The sequence below is a fragment of the Bison bison genome, unplaced genomic scaffold (assembly GCF_000754665.1).
Source record: "Bison bison bison isolate TAMUID 2011002044 unplaced genomic scaffold, Bison_UMD1.0 scf7180017863931, whole genome shotgun sequence".
Classification (NCBI taxonomy): domain Eukaryota; kingdom Metazoa; phylum Chordata; class Mammalia; order Artiodactyla; family Bovidae; genus Bison; species Bison bison.
In genome coordinates this window covers 194,742-206,416 of record NW_011494503.1, presented here as the reverse complement: position 1 = coordinate 206,416, position 11,675 = coordinate 194,742, and the positions used below count along the sequence as shown (strand labels likewise).

The window sequence follows — 11,675 nt, the reverse complement described above, 5'->3', positions numbered from 1 at the left end:
ATAGCATATTCAAAAGCAGAGACATTACTTTGCCAACAAAGGTTCGTCTAGTTAAGGCTATGGTTTTTCCTGTGGTCATGTATGGATGTGAGAGTTGGACTGTGAAGAAGGCTGAGCGCTGAAGAATTGATGCTTTTGAACTGTGGTGTTGGAGAAGACTCTTGAGAGTCCCTTGGACTGCAAGGAGATCCAACCAGTCCATTCTGAAGGAGATCAGCCCTGGGATTTCTTTGGAAGGAATGATGCTAAAGCTGAAACTCCAGTACTTTGGCCACCTTATGCAAAGAGTTGACTCATTGGAAAAGACTCTGATGCTGGGAGGGATTGAGGGCAGGAGGAGAAGGGGACGACAGAGAATGAGATGGCTGGATGGTATCACTGACTCGATGGACGTGAGTCTGAGTGAACTCCGGGAGTTGGTGATGGACAGGGAGGCCTGGCGTGCTGCGATTCATGGAGTCACAAACAGTCGGACATGACTGAGCAACTGATCTGATCTGAACACCCTATCCTGGATGATAAAGCCATATCCTTGCCAGGGGATGGCCATTTCCACACACAGACACCAGAACCCATTTCCAGTTTGATGAGCAGCAGCCTTGCTGAACGCACAGGTCAGGGACTCCCCCGACTTCCAGAAATGGCGGCAGGCCTGCTCTTGCTTGCATCATTCCCTTCCCTCTGGAAGGCTAGGAAAGAAACCCACTCCACAGATCATTTCAAGCCATGTTTTCCTCTTGTCCTGAAGGAAAAGAAAGGAATGCAAAAATAGCGACCACCGGCATTCATCACCCTGCATTTTCTTCCCCTATTGATCGTACTGTGACATCCAAGCTGAAACATGAGACACAACAAACGAAAGCAGGAAAAAACAACAACTACTGCTAACCAGAGAGACACCGCCCTCAGCTCTCAGGCACGACAGTTGCTTGTCAGAGTCCCTCATCCCCCCAGGACTAGCAGACCGAAACCCTCGGAGGTTTCCTCAAAAACCCCAGCCCCTGGAAAGTCAGAGGGTCAAAATCTATGGTCTCAAGGTAACCCCGTGGGAAATAAAGACTTCCTTAGCTCAGTGCCTATGATGATACATTTCCTCCATTAAATACATATCAACAATTGGACCAAAAAATTGTTGAGAAAGCCTTCTGCCCTTGGATGAATTTTAAACGTACTTTCCAGCCTCCTGGAAATTGCTCACATCTTGGATCCTTCTGAATATATTCCCCCATTCTCTCTCTCTCTCTCTCTCTCTCTCACACACACACACACACTTTATTAAGCTGAACAATGTCTTCTGAAGCCAAATGCCAAGTACCCTTAGACACAGGGCCTACAATCACAGGAGAAGGGTCGCTTCAGCCATAAAGAAAAGCAAGCTGTGCCTACACCTTTATTTCAGGAGGAACGCTGACGAAATGAGGCCTGTCACCGAGGCTTTTCTTTCCCACAAGGCGCCGCCTTCGTGGTGACTCACCTCCGTCTCAGGCCGGGTCTCCCCCCGCTCCTCGAGGTGTGGTCCTCCGGCAGCGCTTCCACGGCCTTCTCGGCACAGCGCGGAGTCCGCACGGCCCAGCCCGCGGCGCTCCGGCCTTCCCGTCCCAGAGCCGGAGTCTCCACGGCCCAGCCCGCAGCCCCGGCTCCGGCCTTCTCGGCACAGTGCGGAGCCTCGGGCTGACTGCGCGCAGGCCTCGTGCTCACTGTCCCGGGTTCCTCGCGTTAGAACAGGGAGGATCGTAAAAGTGCCTGGACTCGAGGGTCACTGCAAAGAAAACACCCACACCTGATGGGCTGACGCTGTAAGCATCACCTGGGGATCTGGTTCAACTGTCTGAAGCCCGGACGCTGTTCTGCGGCAGGTGGTCTTTGGGTTTTCTGTGAAGATACAACCTCGTAAACTCTACTGTGTCCGTGAACCATGCGGTGGGAGGGGCAGAAGACCTTGTTAAAGATGCAGATGCTGATTCAGCAGATCTGGGGAGCCTAAAGCCTCCCTGGGTTTCTAAGACGCCTCCTTGGTAAGGGCAGTGTTGGTCCATAGAAATACACTTGTTTTTTAGCTTTTTATTTTGTATTGGGATATAGCTGATTATCAGTATTGTGATAGTTTCACGTGAACAGAGAAGGGACTCAGCCATGCATACACATGTATCCCTTCTCCTCCAAACTGCTCTCCCTCCAGGCTGCTGCATAACACTGAGCAGCATTCCCTGCAGTCTGAAGACAGAGGGTTTAAGCAGTGAAGGCGGCCTGGTAAAGCCTACGACCCTCAGTCAGAAGACAAGGTAGAAACCACACTTTTAGACCTCTCTTGCTCCTGGTGAGGTTTCTAGCTGCGTTTACTGTCTAAGGAGCTCTAAAAAGAGCAGCTGTCACCACTTCTATAAACTCAATACCTAGCAAAGCATGTAACACATTATAAGGATAGTTTAAACAATGTTGGTGGAAGATATTTATTCCAAGAATAAAAGCAGTAACTTGCTAAAGAAAAAAAAGACACTCAGCTATCCAGGTATCTAGAAACCAAAAAGAATGGGGAAAACAGCTGTAAATCCAAAAATGGAAAACAAGAAAGAATTAAAACAAAAATTTAACAAGATAACCAGGCTCTAACAGAATCCAAGACCACAAAGAGACCCCAAAAGCATGTGGAATCAAGGAGATCCTATGCACAAGCTCCTTCTTTCCTTCGGGTTCATTTTCTTGGGATTCTGTCTTGGGAAAATGCTTGCTACAGAAAACTGCTTGCTTTTGCTGATCAATAGATCAAGGAACAGTCAAAGGAGATAAGGAACATCTAGGAAGGGAGTGCACTGGCATTAATGAATGCAGACAGGCCAATGTGAACACTGTGCTCAATTACCATTTTTGTGGACCGAGCAGTTTCTGAAAAGTATTTTCAAGCCATAGAACATGTAAGGAGCATCTATCTGGCTCCATTTATGGAAATACTCTGATGCCACTGCCTCCTGATTTTCACCTGGCCCACTCAGACTCAATCCTCTTCCTTTTACTGTTCCAATCTTAATACCCTCCCTACTGCCCTGCTTGGCCTGTGTGCCTGCTGCAAGCTAAGTCACTGCAGCGTGTCGGACTCTTTGCGACCCCATGGACTGTAGCCTGCCAGGCTCCTCTGTTCATGGGATTCTCCAGGCAAGAATACTGGAGTGGGTTGCCATGCCCTCCTCCAGGGGATCTTCCCAACCCAGGGATCAAACCTGGGTCTCCTGCATTGCAGGTGCATTCTTAACCATCTGAGCCACCTGAAGCCCTTAGGAATTAAAGTCAAGCTCTTTGCCAGTGTTCTTCTATGTTCAGAAAAATAAGGGCAAGCCCCAAAGCTTGGCCATAAGTCTGTTTATAATAGATACTCTACATCAGTCTACTTTGTTAAGCACCAAACTTTCTCTGTCTTATCTCTTGGAAATTCGCAATACTCTTAAGCCATTTTGCCAAAACAATGACTAATAGCATATTTATTCAAGTACAGTTCACTCTTTTGCAATGTACAGACACAAACCCTGCACACAGAGAGCTGTGGGGAAGGTCACGTGAGACCAGGCACATTCGCAGAAGATGCAGTTTAGATGAAAGCCCCGTGTGCAAGGCTGTTTCCCACGTTACACAGTCACAGAGGAGGGAAGATCTCTGACAGGGTGCCAGCCGGGGGCTAAGTTGCCAAACAAAACATTGCAGGTCCACTGCCAGCATCTCCAGATAGTTCTTCTTGGGAAGAGAATCTTCCTGTGATGAACGGATATTTTGACGTGATGATTAATCACAATTATACTGGGGGGCTGCCTGCATGTTTCCTCCCACAGAACCCTACAAGAGCCTCCCAATGCCACAGACTACAAAAGGGGGCACCCAGATTCGTTTTAATTGACAACCGACCAGGAAATTGAGCCAAATCTCCAGAGGAGACATCTGTCATTATAGTTCCTCCTGAAAAGAAATGGGGCTTCTGCTTGCCCGTTAGTGCTGAGTAAAGGGCAGAACTCTTCCTCAAGTCTTTTGTTTGAAAATATTGATCTTTATTTGCATCACCACTCATTCATTCACTGAGCCCTTCACGATGCTTCAGTGGATCTTTTAAAACTTAACTTCCTAACAGTAAGTTATTCTGAAAGGAGACTTTACTAAGTTCATTGATCCTCTTTTGCCAAGCTCACAACTCCTGAATCTGGACAAATTAAACATGGTAAAGATTTCCTATGCCAGTTGAGGGATATTCTCTAGAAATCCAGAAAGCTTTTCTTCAGCTCCAAGACCAAGAAATGAGAGAAAGGAAGAAAGGACAGGGGTGAGGGAGGGAGGGAGAGAGGGTTGGTAAGAGAAAGGGAATAAATCATGTAAGATCCATATTTCCAAAACTGAAAGGACCAAACAATTCAGCTAACATATATTAATCTTTATTCTGTAACAGAGACATAAATAATTTTATGAATTCATATGACCTATACAAAAGACAAAATAAGATATTGTACTAAGTTCAGATATGGAATATTTGGATTTACTATTAGCTGAACAGAGAAATCTAAACAATTTTAGGAGTTAAGGCAAAACCAGATGCTACTTCAAACACAACAGAAGGTTTGAAAAATAGGTATAATTAAAAACGAGGGCATCCCATCTCCAGTTAATAAAGTAGTCATGTCTAAGGAAAAAAAAATCCCTTAGGTTTTTAATAAAGTGGCTATTATCAATCATGTTAATTAAAATGAGCAATAAAGTATAAGATTTCCCATGGAGGAGAGCTGTTTTGTGCAGGTTTGAGGATTGAGCACTGAAGAATTCGGATATGCAACTTTTTCTGTGTTAGATTTATGATCTATTCTTCCTATTAGAAAATATAATTTGGAAAATATGACTCTTTCACATATATAATTAAAATACAACTATGAAGCATTCTTTCTTTTTTTAAGGGAAGTCGTGTGGGTGATCTCATAGAGTAAATTTGCGGGCAAGCCATTACCCTATTTGTTGAGAAGACACAAAGTCAGAAATTACCTTAAGAGAACTGAACAAACTAATCCCAAAGGAATAAAAACAAGTGTAACCGGTATATGGACACAGCACACAATTCTTTGGCAGGATCACACGAATCGTTGATTGAAGTCAGAACTTTACATATAGAGTTCTCTAATTCTCAGACCCGGTTGTCGGTCTTTGAAAACTAAATAAATAAAAAGCCACATCTGCAACAAATTCAGTGATTCCAGGAAATTAAATTCAGAATAAACCTTGCAGACAGCTTTGAATTGTTACACTTAAGCATAGATGGGTATCAACTGTTTTGAGTCCCAATCCGAGTACACTGACACGCACACAAAAATCATCTGTGGAGTTTGGTGCTGGTTCAGACAGCTTAGCATCCTTACAGAGAACACATATTCGCCCACAAGAAACCCGTGAAGACATCAATCCGGTGAAGCGGAAGTGATCCTCAGGAAGTCAGGGGGGGCCGCCCCTCCCCAGACGAGCATCACGGAGACCTCGGATCCTATAGGGGGAACACCAGGAAGCCAGAGAACGTGGAGTACTGCCAGCCTCCGACCAAGTTACCTTTCTCCAGTTTTAGGTAAACCTTATCCTCCTTATCCAGGTAGAGCAGGACCCCGTTCGTGGCGGCCTCGCGTGTCACGTCTTTATCCCCAGCGAAGGCAGATATGACTGGTTTTCCGTTTAACATCAGGTTAACCTATAAGGAACAAAACAAAACAAGACACCGAAGAGCCCTCTCTAAAGTCAAATGAATGAATGAAACAGAAACAGATTCACGATTATAGAGAACCAACTAGGGTTACCAATGAGGGGAGGGAAGGGGAAGGGAAGACAGGGGGAGGGGATTAGGAGGTAACACTGACCACGTAGCAAATGAATAGGCTCCAAGGATATATGTGTACAGCACAGGGAGACACAGCCATTATTTTATAATCACTTTAAATGGACTGTAATCTACAAAAATATTGAATTGCTATGTTGTTCACCTGAAACTAACAATATTGCGAATCAACTATTCTGCAATACAAAGAAAGAAACAAGGAAAAGAAGGGAGGGGGGAGTGGGAGAGAAGGAAGGAAGAAAGAAAGCATCTTTCTACAAAACATCTACAAGGGTCAAGGGTTGGGGGGCGGGAATAATGTCTAATATGATCATCCTGGTAAAGTATCTGATGTCCAGTAAATACATCCCTTTCCTTTCAAATTAGCTAACTGGGGTGGCTAGGCTTAGTATGATCTTACTGAGCTGATCTTTTTAACTTGAAAAAAAAAATTAATTTCTCCCACAAAAATTTCCTTAAATACTCACAGAAGATCACCATCCATGGAGAAAAATCCAGCCATGTGAAGTCTGACTCCCCTTCAGGACATAAGTTAGGCCTACTACTTTATTTATCTCCCATATGCAACAGCACGTTTTCAGTTAGGACACATGCCTGTGGCTTCCCAATACATTAGTAAAAATAACCCCATGCCCTTTGCTCAGAGAAACTCAGGGACCGCAAGGCTCTACTAATATCTCTGCAGGTTTACTGTACAGCTGAGACATGCATATGCTAAATAAACATCAGCTGAAATTGTAGAATATGACTGTCCACTGTGATTTCTTCTAGTGTTTTCCCTGATAAGAAATGTGCATTAAAAATAATTATCACTACTACCACTAAATGTTTTAATGATGGATAATTAGCAACAAATTTATTACCTTCCCTCCACAGTAAAATTTTGATTATACTGTGTCAAATATTACCTAAGGTTCTAAATATTGGCGTTTGGGAAAAGCTTTTCCATAGGAGTAAATTTCTTTACTAGATATTCATTCCTTTTATGTCAAAAATTAATACTGAATAAATTAAGTGTGAGGCTGATCAATTTATCCATTCACTAAGATATGTAAAACTGGTAGATGTGTAATCTAACATTCCTGGACACAATGTGACTCAGTGGTAAAGAATCTGCCTGCAATGCAGGAGACTTGGGTTCGATCCCTGGGTCAGGAAGATCCCCTGGAGAAGGAAATAGCAACCCACTCCAGTACTCTTGCCTGGAGAATCCCATGGACAGAGGAGCCTGGTGGACTAAAGTCCATGGGGTCACAAGAGTTCATACATAACTTAGCAACTAAACCACCACCACCAATATACAATACACACAGTGAACAGATGATGAAAAAAGTATCCTAGAATTCCACAGACATGCACTGGTATTACTGAGTGTCCGCATATTTGAATATTATAGGAATTAGCTCCATCATTGTCCTTGAGTGTGAGTTTAAGCCTGTTCCTTAGAAAGCACAGCACAAAATATATTAACTGTGGAACTGCATTTGGTAAGAATTCACTAATTTCAGAGTAACTAAGGATAAACTACTTAGAAGATAAGCGTAGCATATCCTTTCTTTAAAAGTATATTGAATAATTGTTCCTTCAGCAATTTATTCTTGGTCTTAGTTGTTAACTGCAGTTCATAATTTTTAACAATGACAGCAAATTTGTTTTATTTATTTAATAGGTACTTGTAAAACTCTGATAGTCTTACTATTTGTTGTTGTTGTTGTTAAAAATTCGGGTAGTTTTTGCACATGCATTAAAAGCAGCCAAGGTCTTATAAAGAGATTTGTGCCACTGAATTTTTACTATTTCCTTCCTCCTTCCTATTTTCTTTCTTAACAGAAAAAAGTAGCTTTAAAAACTATGCTTTTTAAGTGACTGGTTGTTATTAAGGTAATAAGTTTAATTGTGTATTTTTCTATATGCTTGTCACATATTTTTCTATATGCTTCTATGCTTCATAGAAAGCGTTATTGGAGATTACATGTTTTAAAAATAAACTACTATGAAGATGGCTATTTTTACAATGAAAACACATAAACACTTAAATACATGGCCCACCATAGATAAACACTGTCATTCCGGGGTAGAGAGAGCAGGTCAGAAGACATACCTGTATCGTCTGGCTCTGGTACACTTTAATTACGTGAAAGCTGAAACTGTAAATTCCTTTTCTGGGTGCTACAAAGACAGACTCCAGGGTGAAAAAATTACCCACGTTTACTAGAATCTACAAATAAAAAGGATAAACACAGTCAACTATTACAATACTCTCTGTAAGTAAAGTCAGTGTTCTTCCTTCCCTTTTCTTTTCCTTCCTATTTTCTTTCTTAACAAAGAAACCTAGCTTTAAAAAACCACAGAAAATAAAACATGGAGTTCTATTCCCTTTTTCTTTAGTGACTTGAAAAACGGATTTGTATGTTGGAAGGTTCTTCATCTTTTTAATGTTAGACTAAAAAAATAAAGTCAGAGCTTTGTATTCATGCCTCGATTTCCAGCAAGGCCGGCTGGCTCTGAACATGTGGGGCTTATAAACACTGGCTCTACCTTCAGAGTCAGAAAAAGGCATCAGCCCCACGTCTACACACCCACCCTCTGGAGCCTTGCATGCCCAGAGGTGGCGTTCCGGGCCAGCCAGTCGCGTCCGTGGCTCTCTGCAGGCCCTCCTGGACAGAGGCATGGACGCTCCCTCCACTGGGCAGCATGATCCATGACACCGCACAGTTGGTGCCCGAGTAAGGCGAACGCCTGGCCCTCCTCTGAGCCCCCGCCAAGCCTCAGCTCAGATCCACAGCCATGCGTTCCCTTCCTATGCCACCCAGGTCTTAACTATAAATATTTTGGCCATGACTCAGCCTTTGCAGGCTGCCAAGGAATAGAGACTGTGAAACAGGTGGCATCTCTGTCCCCCCCGGTGTTAGTCAGTGTCCGTCCCCTCAACAGTTGCTGCCGTTTGTTTAAAAGTTCAAGGGACAAAAAGGAAGAGAAACAAAGTGCTGGTTCCCAAGAAAACAACAGTGCATTCTGTATTCCGAGATGTTCAGCTTAGTTCTACTGATTATGAAATTAGCTCTGCATTTCAATAGATGACCTCTTAAACTAAATGCCACATGTGACAAAGAGAGAGAGAATGTGTGTGTGTGTGTGTGTGTGCATATTGAGGATGGGGGTAGCAGGCAGGATATAACTAAGGTTTCTTCCATTTCTCTCCAAGAAATAAATCTAGAAGCGGCATTCAGAAAAACCAGATGTCCTTACAAAAGTACATTTCCCCCATATCAATGGCAATCTGCTACTATTTCTTTTAAACACTACATTCAGGCTAATATAAGCCCTTTGCATAATTCCCTAGACATACTATTACCTGTGAGCAACGCATCGGAATATAGTGCCGGTCAGGTAGATGTACCAGGCTCAACCCCCAACTTAAAATGCGTCTGTGTGTATCATTTTATTCTGAGATTACTCCTTTTTCCAAGTAAACATCAGATTTCTTCCTCTGACCCTATGATCGATGGTCTTTCAGCAACAAATCACCAGCTATGCAATACTTCCCAACAGAGGTTTTACAAAGATTTGTTTAAGCACATTTAAAATAATTTGAGGTACTTAGCAGGGACTCCCTGAATCAGACACAAGTAGCATAATTCATTAGCAATAATGGAGCTAGCTGATTAGTGTTGACTACACATAAGGCTGAATGTTGACTGTACATTGTAATTAGAGCACCCAGACACCTCGAGATTTATTACCAAATGTGTCTTATTGTCTCTAAGATGCAGGAGCACCCAGAACAGGAGAGCAAACTCTTCTCCTCTTCTAAATGACAGAAAGGTCACTGAACACAATGCACTGTACAGAGGACAGTGCAGTGTCCACAGTATTTAATTAATGCACTGAAACACAGACCAGGGGTCGTGCTAGACTTTATTTCCATCAAGATGAAAAATATGCACTAAAACCCAAAGGGGTTGCTTAATTCTTTTAAAATGATGGCTATTCGATAGGAAGCCCCAGAGAGGCATTCTCTGTCTTTGACCAGCTGGAGAGTACATTACTTAGTAACAATTAAGTAAGGAAGAGAAATGTCACCTCATCGCTCCCCGGGCACATCCTACAGCACCACTTAACCCGTGTTCGTGCCCATGTGGCATGCCACTGTGAACCACACACACGACTTTGGAATTTAAAAGACTCCGGGTGCAGCGGAGGTTGAAATGATCAGCCTGGAGTCTGTTTTCAGTTTTAAGACTCCTTCCTCAGCTGATATCCTGGAGTTTCTCAGCGCTAGACCCACGAGCTCCGATCGCTAAGATGAAGCTCCAGTGGCCATCAGTCGCTCCCAGTCCCCTGTCCTCAGCCCCCAGCCCTCTCTCCCCACTGCTTCGCGGGTCTCTGAAAAGGGCAGGAGGGAGAAAGGCTTCCCAGCGCTTCCCTACAGGAGCTCAGCGCCTCTACCCATTGCTTCTCTCCTCCTCTCAACTTTTCCAAGTAGCGGAGGAGGGCTTTCTGCTGCAGCCGCGCTTGGCACCGAACAGGGAGCGAGGTCCGACCGGGGCCCCCGCTGCCGCCTCCGCAGCCCCCTGCGGGGTCTGTGCAGAGTGTGGACCCCTCCCAGCCCACCCGGCCCAGGGCTCCCTCTAGGGAGAAGCTTCTCCATCCGGGAGGAACACATCATCTGTTCTGCCCTGGAAAGAGTCCCCTGCTTGCCGGAGGACGGCCTCCGCGGCCCCGGCAGAAGAGTGGAGGCCGGGCGCCAGGCTCGAGCAGAGAGACGGCGAGGTGCAGGGACCAGGACCCGCCGGTTCCAGCAGACCTGTTGCTATTCAACGTGTCTCGAGTTCTCCCTGCGGCTCTGAGCTGCCAGCCCCTCTCCCATCGCCCCAGCAGCTCTCCGGAGGCCAGGAGGGAGTGGGGGCGGGCTGGGGCGGGGGAGACCTCAGAAGTTTCAGATCCCGACGCGCGGAGACGCCAGCGCCAACCCGGTGCCGACCCGGCTCCCTGCACCGCAATCAGAGCGGCTCAGCCGGAGCAGACGACCCGGGGCTCAGCCGCCTGCACGTCGCCCCTCCCGCCGCCCGAGCCTTGGCCTCCCGCGTCCCCCGGGGCTCTGACCTGGTCGAAGTAAATGATGCGCGTCTTGTTGCTCATCTCGGACGGCTCGTGGTTGGTGCTGCGCACAGCCGAGAAGGCGACCTTGGAGTTGGCTGCCCGGACCGAGATCCCCAGGGGCGAGGAGGAGGAGCCCTTGGAGTCCGTGGCGGGGTTCGAGTCGCACACCACGAGGCACTTGCCCTCCAGCACGATGGGCTCTGTGTCATTCTGCGCCCAGACGCGCAGCCCCGGCAGGGCGAGGGCTAGCAGCAGGGCCGGCAGCGCGGCCGGCGCCCGGCGCCCGGGGCCCATGGCGAGCGAGGCTGGGGGCCGCCGCAGCTGGCCGGCACTCCCGCGTGCCCGCGTGGTCTCCTCCCCGGGACCCCGGAGCTGGGGACGGTGCGGGTGGCTAGATGCACCACGCGGCGGGGCCGGCGGCGGCGCGCACCCCTCCGGCAGCTCCGTGGTTTGAAGTCAGAGTTCCCCCTCGCGCTGTCTCGCTGGCTCTGCTACCTTCGTCCTTTAAGGAGCTCATGCAGAACCCCCTCCCCCGCCCTCCTCCGCCTGAGATCAGCCCTGCCTGGGACCCCCGCACCCACCCTTGTTCCTAGACATCTAAGTCGCCGAACCCTCCCGTTCACCCCTCAAAGAGGAAAATGATCAGAAATCCTCACCCCAAACCAAGCTTCCCCAGGTGAAGCGCGCAGCAGGAAAAACCCAGGGGGCTCGGAGAAGCCCCGGGATGCTG

General features: G+C 46.4%; 1 protein-coding gene across 1 annotated transcript; it reads right to left on the bottom strand.

Annotated features, from left to right (window-relative positions):
• Positions 1-4,393: 4,393 nt before the first annotated feature.
• CBLN4 (cerebellin 4 precursor) lies at positions 4,394-11,463 on the bottom strand. Its single transcript, XM_010833791.1, has 3 exons — positions 10,949-11,463; positions 7,944-8,060; positions 4,394-5,698 (listed from the first exon to the last, which is right to left on the bottom strand). The coding sequence occupies exons 1-3, from the start codon at positions 11,237-11,239 to the stop codon at positions 5,501-5,503; spliced, it is 606 nt and encodes a 201-aa protein (XP_010832093.1). The 5' UTR covers positions 11,240-11,463; the 3' UTR covers positions 4,394-5,500.
• Between the last annotated feature and the right edge of the window lie 212 nt (positions 11,464-11,675).

What these genes read in the sequence shown, in the direction of transcription:
- CBLN4 (XM_010833791.1), bottom strand. Translation starts at nt 11,239, where the DNA reads ATGGGCCCCGGGCGCCGGGCGCCGGCCGCGCTGCCGGCCCTGCTGCTA. An exon ending in GCATCATTTACTTCGACCAG is followed by an intron (nt 8,061 to 10,948) that starts GTCAGAGCCCCG and finishes TTTTATTTGTAG; the next exon opens with ATTCTAGTAAACGTGGGTAA. An exon ending in ACCAGAGCCAGACGATACAG is followed by an intron (nt 5,699 to 7,943) that starts GTATGTCTTCTG and finishes TGTTCCTTATAG; the next exon opens with GTTAACCTGATGTTAAACGG.